This window comes from Nilaparvata lugens, chromosome 2 (genome assembly GCF_014356525.2).
Source record: "Nilaparvata lugens isolate BPH chromosome 2, ASM1435652v1, whole genome shotgun sequence".
Lineage (NCBI taxonomy): Eukaryota > Metazoa > Arthropoda > Insecta > Hemiptera > Delphacidae > Nilaparvata > Nilaparvata lugens.
The window spans coordinates 74,894,394-74,918,735 of record NC_052505.1 but is presented as its reverse complement, the minus strand read 5'-3'; the positions used below and the strand labels follow the sequence as shown (position 1 = coordinate 74,918,735).

At 33.9% G+C, this 24,342-nt stretch overlaps 2 protein-coding genes across 7 annotated transcripts in view; both read left to right on the top strand.

Annotated features, from left to right (window-relative positions):
- Window positions 1–3,786, top strand: part of LOC111049059 (DNA ligase 1) — a 31,624-nt gene extending 27,838 nt beyond the window's left edge. For 3 of the 5 annotated variants that reach the window (XR_005570554.1, XR_005570555.1, XM_022335054.2), the window contains one exon: window positions 2,029–3,786. Coding sequence is in view for 3 of the 5 variants with exons in the window: in XM_022335054.2 (XP_022190746.2) it covers window positions 2,029–2,115 (87 nt within the window). In the remaining 2 variants the exon portion in view is untranslated. The remainder of the gene's footprint in view (window positions 1–2,028) is intronic. The other 2 variants (XM_039421724.1, XM_039421725.1) reach the window with 1 other exon arrangement.
- Window positions 3,787–12,913: 9,127 nt separating this feature from the next.
- LOC111049061 (protein stunted) lies at window positions 12,914–23,541 on the top strand. Of its 2 annotated transcripts, XM_022335060.2 has the most exons (4): window positions 12,964–13,148; window positions 17,086–17,216; window positions 20,780–20,799; window positions 23,219–23,541. In XM_022335060.2, exons 1-3 carry the CDS (start codon window positions 13,120–13,122, stop codon window positions 20,791–20,793), a joined length of 174 nt encoding a protein of 57 aa, XP_022190752.1. In that variant the 5' UTR covers window positions 12,964–13,119; the 3' UTR covers window positions 20,794–20,799; window positions 23,219–23,541. The 2 variants fall into 2 exon arrangements, with proteins under 2 accessions (XP_022190750.1, XP_022190752.1); XM_022335058.2 differs by lacking the exon at window positions 20,780–20,799 and having other exon boundaries at window positions 12,914–13,148.
- The last annotated feature ends 801 nt before the right edge of the window (window positions 23,542–24,342 follow it).

Sequence of the window (24,342 nt, the reverse complement as noted above, 5' to 3'; positions counted from 1 at the left end):
TGAGCAGGTGCCACGAATAGCCTGCTAGACGAGTAAATATTTGATCATATTATAATGTTCATACTGAGACGACGCTGTCACTTGTGACCTGACATCAAGTTGATAATAATGTACAGAATCGCGCCTAATGCGTAGCTTTGTACAGTTTTGTGGGTGAAATATTTCTTGCTATAGTGCGGTCCACGTTATAATGGCAGTATTTGATTAACTTTGATGTTGCTATCCTTGTCTATCATTCCACTAAATAGGTGGTACTATCCTTTTTTAGCTACATAAAGATGCCAAATATGTTTTTGACAATATGGAAATATAATTAATTAAGGCAGAGAACAGGCAACGCTGCTCTTCTATCTTTATCCACTGCCATTATAACGTGGACCTCACTATAGACATGTGTCTCCCATCATATTATGAACATGATTTTAACATAATTTGTGATATTATTTCTGTGTGATACAATCATATTATGTATAATCATGGTCGCATAGGAACGCATGTGGCACGTTAAACTATGCCTCTTCTACAAACCACGTGAGTCGTGTCTTGCAAAATAGCACTGCTATCGCACGTGTTTCCGATTTGTGCTGATCCATTCTCTTACAAAAGTTACAAAAACTCGTGCTAGGTAGCGCATGCCACAAGTGCTGGTCTCGTTCCAATATGCGTTTTGCCAAGCGCCACGCGTGTTGCATCATTTCGTGTTGCAAATTTACGCTGATCCATTACTTTTACAAGTGCTATTAAAATTCAAACTGCGTAACGTCGTCAGTCGCGTCTCAATTTGCGACAAGCCTAAGCGTTTGCTTGTGCGTGTATTATATAATGAGATGATCAATAACTGTGCCCTCTGGCGGGATTTGAACCCATGACCAGGCGCAGCGAAGCAGGATGAAGAAGCGAAGCATCAGACATAATTATGATCAGCACTGTACATATTTTCGCTTCTTATAATTTATATTTACCAGTGTTTTATCATTTTTTTAATGAATGAATGAATGAATTTTATTTGCCAAAAACAAAATACAAAAAAGCTTTACAAAAATAAATATAAGTATATGCTACTGCACTTAAACCAAGATACATACATTTATTTAATTCGATATAATAACGAAATGATATCCTTTATATTATAAATAATAGTTTTAAAATGAAGATTCAATTTATGATCACATGCATAAGTACAGTAGGTGAGGCAAAAACACCGGCAAAAGGAAGATTCCTTGTGCGCCAGTGTGAGTCGTAAATCAGCTTAATCAGGGATGTAATATATAAACTTGAATCTAGCGTATGAAGTGTTCGAAAATATAATTTATAATATGAAGTTGATTATTGTATAAAAGTCAACGATTGGAAATAATTCAAGTTTAGCCATGCCTCTATGGCTCTTTTTCTGTGTTTATTATTTCGGAAATTATTAAGTGGAAATTCACTTTCTAGTATATTTATGAATTTACTGCTAATGTAGTAAAGTTGCCTTCTAAGAAGAACTACATATTTATGATCATGTTCATTGTGTTGAATAGGCTATCAGATATGTAGGTACATAACATAATATTATAATATGTAGTAGCCTACATAATAGACACTTTACTATAATAATATAGTTTTATAATAGAATATATTGAAAACAAAACTCAAATAATATAGAGTGAAAACACTTATAATCTTACACATTTTTACTTGAGATAACTGTGTAGGTGTTGACAGTCATTACACATACATACTTCAGTCTTTAAGATTGAAGAAGGCAGCTCAGCTGCCGAAATATCTCTAGTAAAAAATATGTAAGTTTATAAGTTTTTTACTCTATATTTTTGTTTTGTTTTCTATATTTCATTAATATTGCATATAATACGTGCAGATCAGTAGGCCTACATGTCCTCTCTGCCTCACTATCCTGAGTTATCTGTAAAATCTTGTAATGCAGTGTTAACTCAGCTATCCTCAGTAATCCTTACATGAATTAAGTTACTGAGTCAAAAAGTTCTGGAAATAATGAGAATTATTTATGTTTTTTTTTTGTTTCAGTGCATCCGGAAGTGGCTTAAAGAGAAGAGTATTTGCCCACTGTGCACAACTTTCACCAAAATGCCGGATGAATTTCCTGCGCTGTGATCATGTGATAGTAGATTTGCTATTATTCAATTTACTTATTAATTATCTTTAGTTCTTCAGTTATGTTCTTCCTGTTTCATAATGAAAGTAGACTTATGCGATTCATTTATTACTTGAATGATAATGTGTATCCACGCATAAATTCTAAGACTATTTTTGGAATCTACCATTTATTTTTATATCATATAAGAGAATTTAGAAGCTCTGAATAAGTGAAATTAATTTTTGACTATTTTTCTTGGCATTTATGTTAAGTTTGACTATTACATGAGGATAAGAGTTAAGTTTAATGTTACTGTAGTTGTAGAGTTGACGAGTTGATAATACTTTCGATTTATTTTTATGGAAGTTGAATTTTATGTTTCACCATCTGTGCCACAATCGAAACTAAAATCATTTCTCAATAAATTTCAAGTATTCAATTAGAAACTATTTTCGATGTATGCTTGTATTATCAATTTTTAGTCTTTATATTTATCAATATTCCAATCATTGAATATTTTCAGTTGTGAAAGTTTTTTTATTTTCTCTACTATTCTCATTTCATAATCTAACATGAGAAAAGGGTGAATTCTGAATAAAACAATTTTTATTCAATTTATTTAACATAAAATTATTATTTCTACATCAGTGGAACCAATAATAATGAATATCATCCCAATAATATACAGAATTCGTTATAAACTATTATAAGTTACATTTTATTTTGATCTTATGGTGGTATTAGGCGCCTCCTATGAAGAAAAATCATTTTGCAATTACTATAATGTATTATAGAAATATCTATAATATTATTTCTACATCAGTTATCTAATAATACTAATAATGAATATCATCCCAATAATACACAGAATACATTATAAGCTATTATAAGTTACTTTCTATTTTGATCTTATGTTGGGATCAGGCGCTTCCTATGAAGAAAATCATTCTACTATTACTACAATTTATACGAAAATAAATATCTTCCTATTTAGCTAGAATAATCTAACTAATTTTGAAATTTCTCAAGCCTTAAAACTTTGATAATTGATCGCTTATTGAGTGTTGTGAGTTTATATAGAAACTATATTGATGTTCTATGTTTCCAAATGCAATAGGCCTAATGAGAAAAATATGCAATAAAAATCTTTCCAATTTATTAGAATATTAATTTCCTGGGAACTGAGTTGAAACTGCTGTAGGCTAATAGTGAAGTAACAAAATTGAAGTTCAGTCTATTCGGAATTATTCATACAGTAGCCTACTTACACGTATAGATTTATTTCTTGACTATGGTAATCTCAAATAATCCTCTTACAACTTATTACATTTATCGTTATTACTCGTAAAAATTGTAAACAATAAATTTCAATTACAACAAAACAGAAACTGAAATTTCCAATTGAAAAAAATTAATTATTCATGTCTCGAAAAGTGAACGTTTTTCAAACTTGTCTATTTGTGTGATTATTATAATTATTGTACTAATGTGTATTGAGCTACAGTTTCATTTTAATAATGTAAGTTGTGCTATCAAGAGAATTGTCATAATGAATGTATTATTGTATCAATTTGAGACCGTTCTGCATCGTGTACGGTTTATTCTCTGTATACTTCCTAATGAATTACTTAATTGCATTTTTGTATTCAACATTAATTCGAAGGATACATTATATTTTCTACATTGTTGTTTTGTTTTTTATTTGCCTATATGCCTTCGAAATTGAAGTTACACTATTGGTTTATCTTACTAGTAATTCGTTTTGGAAAATCTCTCTAAATTCGAAAAGATGAATTCATGTAAAAAGTTGGTACTACTGCTATCTTATCTTATGCTTTCATGATATTATCTTACGCTGCAAAAATTTGAGAGTTTGAAACTTGTCTTGTAGAAAAGTTTTACTTTTCTGTATTCATAAAGTACAACATTTTCAAGTAATGCAAGTTCCTCGGGTACTGTAGCTTTTGAAGGATAAATGCTCTAAAAAAGTGCATCCATACATCGCTGTTTTTCAATTAATTTAGTCTGTAGAACTCATGTCTAGGCTGGAAATGTATAGAAAAAACAGGTCTAAATAGGAAGGGTTAGAGGTCTAAGATCTTGGTCCTGGCTGCAAGTGAATTATCGTGTTTGTGGTCGTGGTCTTGATCGTAAATTAATGTGAAAACTTGAAAACAACATTCTCGTTTGGGATAGTGTCAATATTTTGGACTAAAGATTATAGTATGTAAGAAAGTTTGTCTGAAACATCCATCGATGGTCATCATATAATAATGTGTGCAGCAGCACGTAAACATTTCTTGAATTGTAATCACTTTCACCAATTTGAATATATTTCCAATATTTAACGACCTTCGAGAATCTGCACCCTACTCCACTCAGAAAAAAATAGGATACGGTAGCGAATTGGATTTTGATAGTGCACATAAATAATCTCAAGAAAAAAAATTCAAAACTGCAAAGTTTTAATGATTGTAAGAAGTTATTGGTGTAGAAGTTCATACTGGAAAATGTTTTGTTTTTAAATTTAATGATTTTGTTATTGTGCACGTGTGTCCAAAATACCTATTCTAGATGGCTACTTAGCCTCGAATTATACAGATAGTGGACAGAACTACCTGACAGAGGTTTAACTGGCATCAATCTAGTCATAGAGCTACTGTGAGAGACTGAAAACCCTTGAAATTTAAAAAAGTGGAAACCATTTGAAAAGTGTTCTCAGAATATTTGACTAGAATTTGAAGAACTGTCCTTCTGAGATCACCAGTACCCTCTAATTAGAAATTGAAGGTTGATAAGAAACAAAAACTGGAAAGAGCCATAGGAACATTCACATTGACGCGTGCTTTGCTGGTTGCGTTCAGTGAGCAGCTACAGGCAAGTTTATACGTCTATTTGTCAATAAATTATATTTTTACATTATGTAAAAAAACGATCTGGTATAGTTGCAGAGCTTGTAAATAGAGTAGCGCTATCTGCTTACTTTTGTGGAATGACACTAATGTTAATCAGATACACCCATGTCATTTTATAACGTACTAAACTTCACTATAGTGTAATGAGCGCAACAAAAAGTAATGTGATAAACTGGAAACTTTTTTGCCATAGAATGAGTATGCTTCTATTTCTCCAATTATTAGTCCAGGCAATCTATACATTGGTGCTTGCAATTTATATTGTAGTTCTGATTTTTTTCATATATTGTTTGAATGCGTGGGAGAAGTTCAGAACCAACTTTTTCATGCAAAATTTCCTTGTGCTTGGTACGGAATGGCCTAAAAACTCGTTTTTTTCGGTTTCATTTTTCAGCTATTTCCGCCAAATCCAGAAATCGGGCAGACAAATTTGCTCTTGCCTTTTTTTAGATTAGGCTATAGTTACAGTTCTGAGTAAAATGAGATCATTCTGAATTCTCTATCTCCAATGAGTACTGCAGGGGTGCCCACAAGGGGGGGGCATGGCGCAATTTGCGCCATCAACATTTTTGGGGGGGGCATGATTTTTTGTATATTTTATGTCAACATTTTGAATTATGATTAAAAAATCAAGGTATTAAATAGAGATATCCTAATGTCAGGGGTGCCCAGCCCCCCCAAGGCCAATGGCGCATGCCCCCCCCAATTCAAGTGTTATGCCCCCCATCCATGTGTAATGACCCCCCCCCCCAAAGTACCCCAACTCCCAACTCTTTAGTTTTTAACATTAGTCAGTGTATGACAATAAAATTCACATCTTAAGGTGCTTACAGATATACGCACCGCGAACATGAGCAATTCACTTTTAATCAGCTGATGCCAAGCTTTTTATATCTGTATTTTACCGTTTCTGTAAAAATACAGATATAATCAGCTGATTGAAAGTGAATTGCTCATGTTCGCGGCGCGTATATCTGTACGCACCTCTACATTCTAATCTTCCAAAGGACATTATTTACCTTTGGTCTTGTGAGGAATTCTTTCTGTTTTCATAATATTGTAAAAATATATACCATCGTTTCTTATCTCTTTAAAATAGAAATAAAGTATTTTTTGATATTATTTTTGGGACTAGCAGTGCACCCGTTCTTGTTCGGGAGGACTAGAAAGAACTACCTACATGAAGAACTATCAGGAAAAACTACATGACACATATTTTAATAGGATATTAAAAGATAAGTAAGGGAGGCTTTGCTTTTCAAATGTTAAGATTACTTATAAAAAGTTGAATAATAATATCATTGATAATTCTTTATTGCAAAAGAATATTGCATAGCAATCTTGGTAAACATTCATACAAATTTGGAACGATTTTATTCATACAATATATAATGTCGGCAAGTTTAGGTACTGTATTCTAAATCTTATACTATTAAACGAGCAATTTCTGTTTTGATGTTTAAATTTTTAGATGTTTATATGTTTGTATTTCACCGGATCTCGAAAACGGCTCTAACGATTCTCACGAAATTCAGAACATAGTAGGTTTATAATATGAAAATTCGATTACACCAGGTCTCATCCCTGGGGAAACTCGATGAAGGACATTAAAAGAATTTATTCATCCTTGGAAAAACATCTGATAATTTCGGCGTCTGTTGATGATGGAAGTGAGTGAGCGAGTGCATGTGTGTGGGACTGAGACAAAATTATGACTCAGCTGTTGAACTTTTGTACATAATTCAATCAGGTACTTAGTGACAGTTGTACAAAAGCCGGTTAAATTTTAATCCTGATTAATTCCAGTAGAACCAATCAGATAAGCTATCTTTTTGAGATGGTCTTCTGTGATTTGGTTCACGTGACATGAATCAGGATTAAAATTTAACATGCTTTTGTGAGAGAAATTTTTGCATTCCTCTGCGAATTAATCTCAATCCACTGTGATTAGATAGAACCTTTCTGTATGAACTATGAATATTTATTATAATTTCTTCTTACGTAATAATTTGTATATGCTTTTGTAGGTACTCTAGAGCGGAGCTCGGTGCCCCGATATTTATCATGAATTGGAATAGGTTGTCACTGATGTTGTGTTGTTGGTAGTATTTACTTTTTAACATTACAGGAGTAAATAACACAAGTCGAACAAAATGTATCTTTAAATGGTTTGGTTTTTGGAATAAAGATATCATCTGAACAAGTACATTTTGTAAATTCTATCTATTAATACCAAATATCGGGGCACCGAGCTTTGCTCGTTATTTATTCATTGATAAACAGATTTATTTCATTGATAATCATTTCTTTAAAATGATTGGGGAAGTACTAACAGGCACAGCCCAAAACTGTTACTTACCCGAATTTTGATTTATTCACTACGAAAAATATATTTCGTCTGTGATTTATTCACAGACGAAATCATCATCTGTTTTTCCAAGGATGAATTATCCTTTTCATGTCCTTCAGGGAGTTTTCTCACGGATGAGACCTAGTGCAATCGAATTTTGATACCATAAACCTACTATATTCCGAATTTCGTGAAAATCGTTAGAGCCGTTTCCGAGATCCGTTGAACATAAATAACCAGATAGCCAGATAACCAGATATAGAAATAGAAAAATATAAACAGATGTACATAAATTGCTCGCTATTATAATAGGATAACAACTTATAGTCCAGTCAAATGGTCGTTTTTCAGGAAACAGCCCCGAAATAATTTTTTCGATGGTCGTATATATATTTTGGGTCGCTGAATTCTAATCTGAAATTTGCTGACTCACCAGAAGGCGACTTCACCCCAAAATTTTGGATTTTTTTAAGTTTTCCATTTAATCTCGAGAACCTTGAATTTTTCGAGAAAAAGCATTCTCTATATAATATTAAAGATAATAAATTTCCAATGAATTGAGTGGTCGCGCAGGACTACTTTTTGGATTCTATATCTGAAGTGTTCCACAAGATACGCAACTTTGAATGTGCGAGAAATTTGTGATATTTTCCCCATTCTCACAGTCTGGCATATGCAACGTTGCGTATCTTGTGGAACACTTCAGATGCAAAATCCAAAAAGTGGTCGAGGTTGTGATGAATTTTCTCCTCTTTTCACTCCCATGAAATATAATTCTGTTTTCAATACGTACCGTTCAAAAGTTACAGCCAATTGAATGATGATCTTTATTTTCTCATTTTTCTTGCGATTTTACTGTTATTAAAGAGTCTCTAAAATGAGTACAATGCATGATAGAAACTTGCGATTGGTCTTAAATGAGAGAAAATTTCATGCTCTATAAGCTGAGTTGCCCTAAATTGATCTTGCATTACTGTTATATCGAAAAACTGGCGAGACTGTGAAAATGAGGAAAATATCGCATATTTCTTGCAACAGCAAGGAAACTCAAACACAGGACCATTAAAAATTAAAATGAAGCAAAGGAAATCAGAATAATAGTGGATGATGGAGTTATAATTTATTTTTGTCAAGATTTACCTTCAAACTCATAGGCTTAAAAATTACTAAAATCCCTGCATACAAAATATTATCAATTGTGCTTATGCTTTATATTGAGTTACACTTAGCAAAATATAACATTGTAAAGGTGAGAAAATTAACTACATTAGGCAGGGGTGCCCACAAGGGGGGGGCATGGCGCAATTTGCGCCATCAACATTTTTGGGGGGGGCATGATTTTTTGTATATTTTATGTCAACATTTTGAATTATGATTAAAAAATCAAGGTATTAAATAGAGATATCCTAATGTAGTTAATTTTTCTCACCTTTACAATGTTATATTTTGCTAAGTGTAACTCAATATAAAGCATAAGCACAATTGATAATATTTTGTATGCAGGGATTTTAGTAATTTTTAAGCCTATGAGTTTGAAGGTAAATCTTTGACAAAAATAAATTATAACTCCATCATCCACTATTATTCTGATTTCCTTTGCTTCATTTTAATTTTTAATGGTCCTGTGTTTGAGTTTCCTTGCTGTTGCAAGAAATATGCGATATTTTCCTCATTTTCACAGTCTCGCCAGTTTTTCGATATAACAGTAATGCAAGATCAATTTAGGGCAACTCAGCTTATAGAGCATGAAATTTTCTCTCATTTAAGACCAATCGCAAGTTTCTATCATGCATTGTACTCATTTTAGAGACTCTTTAATAACAGTAAAATCGCAAGAAAAATGAGAAAATAAAGATATAACTTTAGAACGGTACGTATTGAAAACAGAATTATATTTCATGGGAGTGAAAAGAGGAGAAAATTCATCACAACCTCGACCACTTTTTGGATTTTGCATCTGAAGTGTTCCACAAGATACGCAACGTTGCATATGCCAGACTGTGAGAATGGGGAAAATATCACAAATTTCTCGCACATTCAAAGTTGCGTATCTTGTGGAACACTTCAGATATAGAATCCAAAAAGTAGTCCTGCGCGACCACTCAATTCATTGGAAATTTATTATCTTTAATATTATATAGAGAATGCTTTTTCTCGAAAAATTCAAGGTTCTCGAGATTAAATGGAAAACTTAAAAAAATCCAAAATTTTGGGGTGAAGTCGCCTTCTGGTGAGTCAGCAAATTTCAGATTAGAATTCAGCGACCCAAAATATATATACGACCATCGAAAAAAATTATTTCGGGGCTGTTTCCTGAAAAACGACCATTTGACTGGACTATAAGTTGTTATCCTATTATAATAGCGAGCAATTTATGTACATCTGTTTATATTTTTCTATTTCTATATCTGGTTATCTGGCTATCTGGTTATTTATGTTCAACGGATCTCGGAAACGGCTCTAACGATTTTCACGAAATTCGGAATATAGTAGGTTTATGGTATCAAAATTCGATTGCACTAGGTCTCATCCGTGAGAAAACTCCCTGAAGGACATGAAAAGGATAATTCATCCTTGGAAAAACAGATGATGATTTCGTCTGTGAATAAATCACAGACGAAATATATTTTTCGTAGTGAATAAATCAAAATTCGGGTAAGTAACAGTTTTGGGCTGTGCCTGTTAGTACTTCCCCAATCATTTTAAAGAAATGATTATCAATGAAATAAATCTGTTTATCAATGAATAAATAACGAGCAAAGCTCGGTGCCCCGATATTTGGTATTAATAGATAGAATTTACAAAATGTACTTGTTCAGATGATATCTTTATTCCAAAAACCAAACCATTTAAAGATACATTTTGTTCGACTTGTGTTATTTACTCCTGTAATGTTAAAAAGTAAATACTACCAACAACACAACATCAGTGACAACCTATTCCAATTCATGATAAATATCGGGGCACCGAGCTCCGCTCTAGAGTACCTACAAAAGCATATACAAATTATTACGTAAGAAGAAATTATAATAAATATTCATAGTTCATACAGAAAGGTTCTATCTAATCACAGTGGATTGAGATTAATTCGCAGAGGAATGCAAAAATTTCTCTCACAAAAGCATGTTAAATTTTAATCCTGATTCATGTCACGTGAACCAAATCACAGAAGACCATCTCAAAAAGATAGCTTATCTGATTGGTTCTACTGGAATTAATCAGGATTAAAATTTAACCGGCTTTTGTACAACTGTCACTAAGTACCTGATTGAATTATGTACAAAAGTTCAACAGCTGAGTCATAATTTTGTCTCAGTCCCACACACATGCACTCGCTCACTCACTTCCATCATCAACAGACGCCGAAATTATCAGATGTTTTTCCAAGGATGAATAAATTCTTTTAATGTCCTTCATCGAGTTTCCCCAAGGATGAGACCTGGTGTAATCGAATTTTCATATTATAAACCTACTATGTTCTGAATTTCGTGAGAATCGTTAGAGCCGTTTTCGAGATCCGGTGAAATACAAACATATAAACATCTAAAAATTTAAACATCAAAACAGAAATTGCTCGTTTAATAGTATAAGATTTAGAATACAGTACCTAAACTTGCCGACATTATATATTGTATGAATAAAATCGTTCCAAATTTGTATGAATGTTTACCAAGATTGCTATGCAATATTCTTTTGCAATAAAGAATTATCAATGATATTATTATTCAACTTTTTATAAGTAATCTTAACATTTGAAAAGCAAAGCCTCCCTTACTTATCTTTTAATATCCTATTAAAATATGTGTCATGTAGTTTTTCCTGATAGTTCTTCATGTAGGTAGTTCTTTCTAGTCCTCCCGAACAAGAACGGGTGCACTGCTAGTCCCAAAAATAATATCAAAAAAATACTTTATTTCTATTTTAAAGAGATAAGAAACGATGGTATATATTTTTACAATATTATGAAAACAGAAAGAATTCCTCACAAGACCAAAGGTAAATAATGTCCTTTGGAAGATTAGAATGTAGAGGTGCGTACAGATATACGCGCCGCGAACATGAGCAATTCACTTTCAATCAGCTGATTATATCTGTATTTTTACAGAAACGGTAAAATACAGATATAAAAAGCTTGGCATCAGCTGATTAAAAGTGAATTGCTCATGTTCGCGGTGCGTATATCTGTAAGCACCTTAAGATGTGAATTTTATTGTCATACACTGACTAATGTTAAAAACTAAAGAGTTGGGAGTTGGGGTACTTTGGGGGGGGGGTCATTACACATGGATGGGGGGGCATAACACTTGAATTGGGGGGGGCATGCGCCATTGGCCTTGGGGGGGCTGGGCACCCCTGGAGTACTGAGTTATGATTTTTCAAAAATGAGTAAAAGTTTATGAAAAAATAAATTTTGATGAATTTTAGTTTTATATCAACAATTTAATCCGATTTTTACCATTTAGATGTATAATACAAAATTCCTCTTGCCGTATTTTTGTGCTCTACAATCTGAGACCAGTAAGAGTGCACTATCTCATATAGATTTCCAGGTACACCTGTCTGAAAAACACAGAATTTTTACCTTTAACCATCATCACCAACTACATTGTCCGATGATATAAGTTCTATGAGAATCACCCGTTAGATGCACTTAGATTTTAGTAATCAGTATTTCCTATAGTGAGGTCCACGTTATAATGGCAGTGGATAAAGATAGGAGAATAGCGATGCCGATTCTCTGCATTAATTAGTTATATTTCTACACTGCCAAAAACATAATTTGCATTGTTGTGGACCTAGAAAAGGATAGTACCACCGGCTTTGGCGAATGATAGACAAGGATAGCAAAACCAAAGTTGAACAAATACTGTCATTATAACGTGGACCTCACTATAGAAGAGAGACAGGTGTACCTGGAAATCTATATGAGATACAGTGCTCTTCCTGGTCTCGTCAGATTGTAGAACACAAAATTACGCCCAGAGGGATTTTCAATCATACATCTAAAATTTAGATGTAACAATCGACTATTTAATAGTAACAATCGGATGATATTGTTTATATAAAACTAAAATTTATCAACATTGATTTTTTCATAAAATTTTACTCATTTTTGAAAAATCATAACTCAGTACTCATTAGAAATAGAGAGTTCTGAATAATTTCATTTTACTCAGAATTTTATAATCTAAAAAATAGGCAGAAGCAAATTTTTCTGTCCGATTACTGGATTTGGCGGAAATAGCTGAAAACTGGAAAATGTACCGAAAATTTTAGGCATGTTTTTGGGCCATTCCGTACCATATCTAACACAAGGAAATTCTGCATGAAAAAATTGGTTTTGGACTTCACTCATGTATTTAAACAATATATAACAAAATCAGAACTACAATATAAATTGCAAGCACACTCTTTTTTTATGTCTATAAATTGACTGAACTATATTGATAAAATGCAGATTTTTATAAAAAACTGCAATGTATTTTTGTATGCTTTCAAAAACATTTGAGGACAATCAAACAATGACTGAGAATCTGTAGATTGACTTAATTTCCAGAGAATGCTCTGGAAAAGCTCTTCAAATACGTTCAAAAAATGGCAACACTGTTTCTGCAGCGCATGCGTATGGCTGTTCATCTGATCATCTCTGCTGTCTGCTGTGCCCGGACTGAAACTGGAAAACCATTTTGTTTGATTGACTAAATCAATCTTTGAATTCTTTTATTCAAGTTTAATTTCCAAACTTGATTTATAAAATGAGTGCTTGGCGTGCGGCTGGTCTTAAGTGAGTATTTGGTGTTTGTTGGTTGAGCTTAGATTCTTCTATGGCCCTTTACCCAACCGTGCCCTAGTTGACATTGAGAATGTTAATTTTGAATAAACTCACAAATAAAAATAATATTTCTTGATTAATTATCAGATAATTATACTCTTACTTAGAGTTGATGCAAATCCAGGTACACATAAAATACTCGAAAAAAAAATTATTTACCCAATCTTTGAAAGTGAACATAACCTTCAAAGTTTTATGTAGCTGGTGCATAACTATACAAAACGAAATGTAACTATTTGAAAGTTTATAATATTTTAAACTGTCATCAAATATATTTTATAAAAAGAGCTTGAGTTGTGATTAAAAAGCAATTAGGCGATGTTTGCCAAATTGGTGGCCAAGTGTTGTATCTTCCCAAAATTGGTGGCAGCACCACAAATGCTTTTGAAACTAGTGTACTGGAGATGCACTGCCAATCATATTATGGGCTTGCATAAGAAGTTTGCAATTGCGCACAATTTGGTTTTCCGATATTTTGCCAACCCTTTTTTCAGAGAAGTTATAATCCTCCACTTAAAAGGTTGTTTGCGGTAGAGAATTATGTTTTTTAGTAAAATGATTTGGAAAGTGAGATAAAAATTGCCTAGACTAAACACCATCAATTACTCACTGCACTGGCTTGGCTGAAATTTTGTGTAAATTGAGTGTTGTATTATAAAACATATTTAACATTATTTTATAGAGTTAAGCTCATCAATATTGATTGATTGATGTACCGTAATTTAGAAGCATGGATTTTACCAAATTTTTATATAAGTTTATGAAAACTAATCTTATAACATTCTAACCTTTATGTAAACTGACATGAAAAAGTATAGATTAACATAATTTTTTAAACATTTTCTGAAATAAACCTTAGACCACCATGTCTGAGACTCTCAATTTCTGAATTGAAAGCCAAACATGCAGGAGGCATTGAAAACTGTTGTGTGTTCCCAGTATGGCTATAATTTGATTTCCATGTGAGAGGCGCTCGGCACTGTCGTGGGTCCCCGGCACAGCCATTCTCAACTCTGGATGAAAACGCACCAAACTCCCTAGTGTTCCTCAAGAGTAAGACTGGAATTTTCCTAGAGAGAATCATGCTATCTGAAGTAAAGATATGAATATACCTATCCTCCCATCTTGGTGAGTCACCAAGGAGAAAATCTATCTCCCATCTTCGTGAGTCACTATGGAGAAAAGGTGTCCTTTCCCAAAAGGCTGTACACGACACCTTCCGGAAACTCTCCATCACAAACCCACTCTTACAAACTAAACTTCAAATCAGATCAATCTTGCAACCACTGATATTAAATTTTAATAATATTGATATTAATATGTACTAATGTACCTAGTATTGTGTATTTGTTATGATTGTTTATTTTTTATCTCTTGCCACTAAAATTTGTTGATTGAAAATTGATATTGTGATATTTTTCTATGATTGAAAAACTCAGTTTTGTTTTTGTCATATCCACATTTATTAGCCTTGTACACAGGACTGCAGTTCCGTGTACAAAAACGTTTCACACTACAGCTGAATATGTGCGTGTTTCAACACGAAACTGCAGTCCTATGTAGAAGTCTAAGGGTACAAACACACTGAGAGCGGAGCGGGGCGTGGCGTGGTCAGAGCGTTCATGATACACACAGGAAGCGTCTGAGCGTCAAGCGTCAAGGGCCTAGAGAATGGCGTTGTCTATGTTTGCACGGACTTTAGTTTGTGAGGATAATTATTTGTAGTATTGGATATTAGCTAAGCCTGCTAGGAGAGAGTGGGTTAATGAAATTAACCATCTGTTTAATGTGTTATATTTATGTTTTGAAGAGACGGATTCGAAGAACCTAACACGTCAACCGAAGCTTATTGTGTGTCCCAAAGTATGTTAGTTAGGCAAACCAACTCCCGTGTCCTTTACAAGATCCAGGAGTTTCTTCCCTATACCAACATCCCATTCCTCACCTGGTTGCTTACAGCCAAAAAGAGCCCTTCTTCTAGCTCCAAGACTTCTGCAATTCAGTATGATATGCTTAGCAGTCTCTTCAGACTGATTACAAAGCCTACACATCTGGCTTTCATTTCTGAGTCCAATTGTGTGGAGATGTTTCCTGAAATGGCCATGTCCAGTTATCAGGGCAATTACCTGCTTGACCTGACCTCTACCCAGACTCACCAGCCACCTGGTGAAGCGAGGGCTTGTGTCTGCCAGCAGTCTCTTGCCAAGTGATTGGCCAGGGTGACCCTGCCATTGCTGGTGGTGTAAGTCCCTGGACCATTTATTTATTGTGTGGCAGGCAGTTGTTTTACTTATGCCACAGCCCGGCTCTGGGCCAAGGAATGGCATACTAGAACCCCGCTTAGCAAGCTCATCTGTACGCTCATTACATCCTATGCCTACATGGCCAGGTACCCAACCAAGATGCACAGAGTTGAGCGTTGCAAGCCTGCTGAGCGTTTTGTGGCACTCCCACACCAATTTGGACTTGATTTCGTTGGAGTCAAGAGCCTTGAGGGCTGCCTGACAGTCTGACAGGATTACTATATGCTTATTGCAGTAGTGCCTGGCAATGCCTATGTTGGCACAAGCCATGATGCCCCAAATCTCTGCCAGAAAGATGGTGCAGTGTTGTCCCAGACTTGCATAGACTTGTGTTCTAGGTGAATCACTGTACACCCCGTAGCCAGATCTCCCTTCAATGAGAGAACAGTCTGTATACCAGACAAGGTTGCCTCTTTTGGGATAGGGCCCTTCCTCAGACTTCCACTCCTCTCTAGAGTAGAATTTAACAGAGAAAGGTGTAGTAAAAACCAACTCCGTGCTCATGACATCTGACGTCATTTCAAGCACAGGGCTGTGAGCAACAGCTTTGGCGATTGTGCAGTGGCCTGTTCCAGACAGGCCTTCTCTCCATTGGCCTGCAACTTTCAGTCGATAGGCTGATTTCTGTGCCTCTGCCATAATAAAAATGTTCAATGGCAGTAAGCCAGGAGCAACTTCAAGAGTTGCTGATGGGCTGCTCCTGAAAGCTTTATGTGTTAAGAAAGAATGAGTACTTTTTTGAATATATAATTTTTGAGTATTTTTTGAATACTTGCGAATGTCAACTTCAACCTTTGATTATATTTTGACGAGAGTGAAGTGTGATTTGGAAAAACAAGTCACTAATTGAAGGAATCCAATATATCTGCTGAAGAAAGACTTGTAATAACACTAAGGTAACCATATTCCATAGAAATATGAATGAAATGGATTAGAATAGTCTTACTTTTGATTTCAAAACGCAATAGGTGAGTTTTCTCATTTGAATAATCAAATAATACACATTGCAGGGAAAGTTGGGCAAACATTAAAATTATACTAGTGTACTAGATTGTGGGAAAATTTTGTAGAACAAGTGCATTTTGTAAAAGAGTAGACCACTAGTATGTACATTAGTAGGGCACTCGCACTTTGACGCTCCGATCGTAGACGCTCCAAAAAACAAACCATCTTGCTCCAAAGTTTGACGTAACGTTCCGCTCCGCTCTGCGAGTAGACGCTTCCAGTGTGTTTTAGCTCATTACTTAACATTATATTGTTCACGACGCTCCTCAACTCCACGCCACGCTCCGCTCCGCTTCCAGTGTGTTTGTACCCTAATAAATGTGGATGTAACAAAATAAATTGTGTTTTTTTTTAACGATCTCTTGTTATTTTATGAGATCAATGAAGGATTTCATTGCATTGACTAGGCTATTTTTAATTTTTTTTGTAAAATGACGATTCCCATTGTATACACCAACTCGTGGTGTATCACCTTTTTATTCTTTCCCGCTAAAACTAAATGAATAAATTCTATCATTATTGAGATAATAGGATGTTCATAAGACATTCGGTAACATATATGTTATTTTTGTATTTTTCAGCTACATCCAATACTCAAATATTGCTGCCCGTGTCGTGAGGCAAGCACTGAAATCAGAATTCAAGGCTGATGCAGCTAAGAGAGAAGAAACAACCGTCAGGTTCACAGCATGGAAAGACGGAAGACCAGCCAGTAAGTTTTCTTAGACTATGATCAGTTGAGGTATTTTTCGAACAAATTATCGGAAAATTAAAAATAAAAAAATCAGAAAATCCTAAGCAATATGCTAAGCCTTGACCTACTCAATGGGACTATTATTTTATGGAATTGTGATTCCAAAAATTATCCACATAAGAACATCCATCTTATTATCGAGTTGAAAATTATTAATTTCATTAGAATTCTGGGCTATCATGCTATAAGATAACTGAAATGATCAATATAGGTACTTAATCTTCTCTTGTAGAAATATATAAATACATTTTCAGATTATACGAGGACTTTTACAGAATTCAATATCAATATTTTTTATAACTCTGTACATGGCGGGTAAAGGCTGAAATTTTCAGGAAAATTTCTTCTAGGTTTAGTGGAAGGGCTGTAAAATTTTCATGTGGCAGCCATGGTCCATTCGACAGTTACGAGCAATCCGATATGGAGCTACCACTCACTTCTACCGCTCATTGAAAAATACCCAGTGTTATCAGTTTTTTATCGGTAAAAAATAAAAGTGCGACTAAAATTCACAGAAAGTTGTGTAGTGTGTTTGACTAATTTCAATATGTGTAGAGATTTGATGATGAATTATGTCAAGCGCTAAGGCTATGGTTGGTGTCTACGGACATCTTCGACAATGCTTGGGGTACGTCACGTGATTGGACGGACGCTCGTTGTTCGTTGTGTTATTTTATTCTTTCTCCAACAGGGGATTGATACAAACGAAAAACAATTTGTCTTGACTTGAATCGTCACCATACACACTACACAACTCGTGGTGTATCACCTTTTTATTCTTTCCCGCTAAAAACGGAAGAAACTACGCATTTTTCAATCGGCGGTAGAAGTGAGTTGTAGCTTCGTATTGATTGCTTATGAATCATGGGAGCCGCATTAAAATTTAACAGCAACTCCACTAAACCTGGGAAAAAGTTCCCTGAAAATTTCAGCATTTTCTTGCCATGTACAGGATTATAAATAAATAGTGTATGTAATTTAATTTTGGAACAATCTTCGTAAGTAGAGGTGGATAATTGTGAATGGGACAGCTAAACTGTTTATTCCCCTAAAATATACGACAGGAAATAGGAAATACTGGTCTTTCCACTGTATACTATGTAATGTAGAATCTTATTATTTCAATTTAGATTTAAACCTCTTATTTATGATTAATTCCTGTTACCTTACTTGCTACAGATAAAATTTTCTGTTCGTACTTGATAAGGCTATTCAAAAATGTACACGATTTGTCTCATGAAACTAATATTAAATTCCTGCTTCACTGCCATGGGACAACTAGTACTAGAACAACTCCATAAACATGATTCATCAGATTTCAACTCATCTGACATGAAAATCAGACCTGTACTATTTATAAGATTCTCATACTGACCGCAACATTTCATATAAAAGCTGTAACAGAAACTGGAAGCTGCCATCCAGTAACGAATTGTTATTTAGGTATTAAATTTATTTATGCGTAGGCATATATTGATTTATTCACATCTAAAATATGCACAAATCATAATATAAATGATTGGGGAGGGGCAACATGCTCAGCCCAAAATTGTTCCTCCCAAATTTAGGTATAAGTAGTTCCTAAAGATAGGCTAATATTTGTTCCTTCTCAACTAAACAAGTGAATATGCTGTATTTTTGAATAGTTAGTTTTCATTTGTAATTTGAAGAAAGTTTGAAAATTATACAGCAGTGTCCAGTTAATTGTTGGATCCTGATGAGATAGATACATTAAGGTATAATATTGTAATTTAATTATGTGATATAATGAAAGTAACGGATTATTACCCATTCCTATCAGATTATTTATTTATCATCTGTTTTCTATCTTGGGGTGTTTGCACACAGATAACGGTCAGAGCGGTCTTAAGAGGTTGTAGTTATACATATCCATATATCTATATCCTCCTAAGACTACTGGAACTTGGAACGCCTGACCGCTCTCTGAGTTAACACACTAACTGAATAGCAAGCTGATCAAGCTCAAACAACAAATAGATTAGAGCATAACGTCATTGGCTCTGCAGTTGAACCTGTTGTGTAATAGGTGGAGATATTAATATAACCAATACCCACACCTGACTTCATTGTAACGGGTGGAGGTATTAATAACACTACCCCATACCTGACTTCATTTGTAACGGGTGGGAAGCCAGGGGGGATTTTATTTGTGAGAGGACCCAATTTTGTAACAAGGGAAAATATAATAATAATTGCTTTGAAAATCTCCACTCAACTGTTTAAATTATTTGAATCCACGGCTAGGGAGAGCGGTTGGGAGCTTTGGATGAATTCGTTCATGCAAATGCCAATATCTTCACTATTGTTTAACAACACCTGTTTTAGAAACAAGTAACTTAGCCAGGAACGTAAAATAAAAGATTTTGTAGAATGCTACTGATTTATTAGTTGAATTATACAATTATCGGTCATCTTTGAAATTCTGTTACATCGAATTATAATATTCACTGTAATTAATCCGGTTATTTATTCTATTACTTGTTTCAATATTACAACATTAAAAAATTTAATTTCAAATAATATTTCTCAAATTACTACTTTATCGCAATTATTCATAATTGATGTTTAGTCAAGAATTTGCTAACTCACTCTACAATAAATTTAGGGCCTCGGTCAATTTATCTGGTCAATCTATTTGAGCTTAATAAAATAATTTTGGCACTCACCATTGAATTGAAAATATAACAAATAAATCGGCACTCACAATCACTCACGATTATATTTCAACTACGGTACTATATTTCAGAATACATGCTTCTAATTTATACAAAATAAAATAATAAGGAGATTTTTCATCTAATTAGGCCGAAGCCTAAATTAGAGACCGAGACTTGTTCTGCGACTACATCGGTTCTTCTCGCGGTGACGACTCGATTAGAACTGCCGCTCTTCCACTCAAATTTTCCGATTTGCAAGAAAAAACGTGGAGCGCCCGGCCTAATAATTTCAGGTTAAACGTCGTGGGGTCACACGGTTCAAATACATTTCTAAATACGTTTGCATTAATTTCATTACGAAATTCAAGCTAGTACTATGGAAATGCTAGAAGACTACAATAATTTGGATGGATAAGAAGCAAGTTAGCAAATCTTTTATGGCAACACAAAATTTAGGTGCTTACTTTGTGCATGAATAAATTATTCAATTATCAAGAACAAGGTTCACGTGAGTACATATTGGAAAAATTTAGTCCAATTTTGATCAGTTCAACAACCTGAAAGAAAGGCACAAAAAACTACAATACAAACCTCTCAATATTCCCCATATTACAGTTGCAACACTGGTTTAGCTGGACCTCATGAATGATCGAACATGAAATAACTATTGTATTCTTATATTTTTTTTAATAGACCCTTGTAATAATTTGGGGCCATTTTATCCATGCATTTCCTCAACTCCATTCAAAGTTGGGACTTTCTTTGTACAGGTGCTTGATTTGAGACTCTGGTTCATCACTCAATTTCAGTATCAATTCTTATTTCTATTGTTGTTATTTTCAGATGAGAAAGCCTAAATTTAAGTAAGTCACAAAACTAAGCTTTGTCTAGAAGCTACGTTTGAGTTGTGTTATGTGTGTCAGAGTGAATGCCTCTTTCCAAAATAATTGTATTCATTAATTCCTGGTTGAATAATATTTACAATATACTGCTGTGTTTGATTTGCTAATACTCCATTTGTTTACAGTAACTCAGTTTCTAGGTTTCCTTAGCTGCGTAAGGCTAGCTTCACACGCTTTCGGTTTCATTCGGTTCGGTACGTTTTCGGTTCGGTTCGGCTCGTTACCGAAAACGAATGAGGCTTTCATACATGTCAGGTTTTAATTCGTACGGTTCTAATCAGGTATTTTCTTCACAATCCGAGCTGTGTTTGGATTTTCACAGCTCATGCTGGTATATTTAAATATAACAGCTTGTGTTAAATTGTGATATGTTATTTCTTGAACAACAAGATTTTAAAATTAATTAAAAATTGTGAATTATTTGAATAGTTTCTTTTTGATTATGTTAATTTTGGGTGTTCAGAGAGATGATTTTTTTTGAATTGAAAATTTGTTCTTGTTTTGACACATGCTATATAAACTCCATCTCTTCTCTCCATTGATGAAATCATGTAATATTCGTGGAAAAATAGAAATAAAAATAATAAATAAAAACTCTCCCTGAGTTTTAATTTATATCTCTCATATTTTTTAGCAAACTATTCATTGAGAAAAAAAAATGTTCCTGTGATCTAACAGAAATGAATTGTCCATATGATTTTGACTTGGAAAATTTTGAAGCAGATAATCACGATATCAGTTTAAAATAAAAACAAAAAAAGGCAAGCGTGTGTAAAAGACTTTGTTTTTTCCCGTTTCCCTAGCAACGAATTCGAATATGATGAAACCTATTCGTGTCGAGGGGGCGTTCGGTGCTATGCGGTTGCTATTCGGTACCGAATTCAAACTGAATTACCGTTTCACACTTATCGGAATTTGCCGAAAACGAAACGAACCGAATGAATGTGAAACTAGCCTAAGACTTGGGCGCCACGAACACGCGCATATCACTTCTTATCAGCTGATTATATCTGTATTTGTACAGAAACAGTAAGGTACAGATACAATAAACGTACCATCAGCTGATGAAAAGTGAAATGCGCGTGTTTGTGGCGCTCAGGTCTGTACGCATCTTAATATGATGCAACTCATATTTCAAAAATTGTGGAATCCAGTCGAGCGATCACCGTAGTCAACTAACCATAGTAATAACGTAATTTGGCTCTAATTCCCAACCTTTTTGATTTTTCTCTTGATGATGTTGGGGTTTTCCTTGAAAATATTCCAATATTATTTCTATCTTGAAGTGCATAAACCAAGATTCCAAAAATCGTTATTTATAAGTGTATTGTCAAGTTCCTGTGTAGGACTTTTTGCAACCGGGCTCCAATCTCTCAAGTCCAAGCTCAGCTTAGACAGGCCTCATGACAGCTTAAATGTTAAGCTAAGATTGGAAAGTTCAAGCCGCTATGTCCGATTCAACACAAATTCTTAAAAATACAAAGAATTCAAACTGTAATATAATATATGGAAACTAGATTGTATCTGTCGTCACAAGAAGTAATTGCCCTTCCAGATCTTTTATAAATTTAATCAACTAAATTGTTTGAAACCACTAATAATGCAACGAATTATTTCTAATTTGAGTGACCATAACAAGTGTTTGCCTGTGTTAGCGTTGTGTTTGCCTGAGAATCGCATTTTATCAATGAAGTTGTTCATATGAAAATATACACACAATACAACAAACTGGAATACAGTTCTGATACAGAACTGTTACTCAGAATACAGTTCCAAATAATATTGAACTAATCAGTAAAATGTGAGTCGTGTGTGCATTGTTCAATTTTTAGCGTGTGTTTTAATTCTTTTGATTGATTACTTTGTAAAGTTTTTCATAATCTGAGCCGTAAAACTTCCATTGCACATTCAAATCATTAAAGAAACCTTTCTCATCACTAGTTATGCAACTGATTCTTGGTACGGAAATATTTTATGGTATTCTCAATGACTTGTCATTTTATACAGAATATTGTAATTAATACTGCTTCAAGAAAAAATGTTGACTGGAGTTAACCACCTTTTTAGTAACTTTTGTGTTACTCTGTATATTAATTCTTCATTAAATTCACAGTTTTTGTGTAGAGTTACACATATATAACAAGGTACTGCCTAATTATTATATTGTACGTAATTGAGAAAATCAAGTCAATCTATAGCGAATTATACAGATGTGACCCATTAATTTTTGAATTGTTATTGAATTATTAGTTTTATTCATAGTGATGGATTTGAACTTAAATATTATTTAATGTTTATACTGTAATTACAAAAACTTTTCTGTGAAAATTGGAAGTTACCATTTCTAATATTCTATCTAAAATTTTGTAATTTTTTTCAGAAGCTGCAGCCGCTGCTAAGTAAGAAGAGCGTTCAGGGTGGAAATTAGTTATGAAAGATATTGAAAGTGTTGGAGCTTCTGTGAGATAAGATTAATTTACCTAGTTTTAAATGCATCTCATCAATTTAGTAGCCTAAACACCCAAGCTATTTCATGTCAATTTTCTTGGTCTCATCAATATTGTGCGGTACAAAACTGAAAAAATCTCATACACACTTCATAATTTAAAAATGCCGGTACAATAGAGTATTGTGTATACTTTCCAGTTTCCTGACTGCCATGTCTATTATAATTGTTGAAATAAAATTGTTCTACTAAAATGATTTTGTCAGATTATTCTATCGATGCACATTGTATCATTGTCACCAGTATTGTAATAACCGCCCATTCAAATAAGAGAAAACCTCAAAGAGCAAATCAAGTTTAAATCAATCTTAATCAGATTCAAGATACTGATTCAATGTTGATCTAGATTGTTATGATAAATGCATTCATGGCGATGAAAACAATTTTATTACTGTTATTTAGCATACAAATAAGAATTTATGCTTAGAATATAATGTCATGGCAATACCAAACATCCAACCTCTTGAAGATGACACTCTAGCCATGGCTGATCATTAATTAATATTGGTCATCGGCCTTGTGTTTCTCAATTTCGGCCGGAAATGATAGCTGAAAAGGAAAGTACTATGGAACTACAACAAAATATTACAATTTTAGAGAGAAAAACGTAATATGAAATTAATTGACATTGATGAAACCAGCTGAGCAATGTATAAACTTGAATTTAATAAAGCTTCAAGCTCTCAATAAAGCGTTAGCAAGCTCTCACTTTTGACTTGCTGAATGTCAAATTCTTTGTCCGTCTGTTTGTATGTTCCACAATAACTTTAGAAAGAATTGATCAATCAGCTTCAAACAGCTGAAGCTATTTGTGAGCTATCATACAGATTAAATTAAAAATAGGCTACTTCGAATAAAGGTATTCTAGGTACCTTGGATCAGACAGCTTACATTCATGCACTGAATTATGATTTCAACAAACTGATACGGGTTGAGATATCAATGTGTGGTTTTCGTCATTCATTTTCTCTTGGAACTCTATATTGAAATCATGTCTC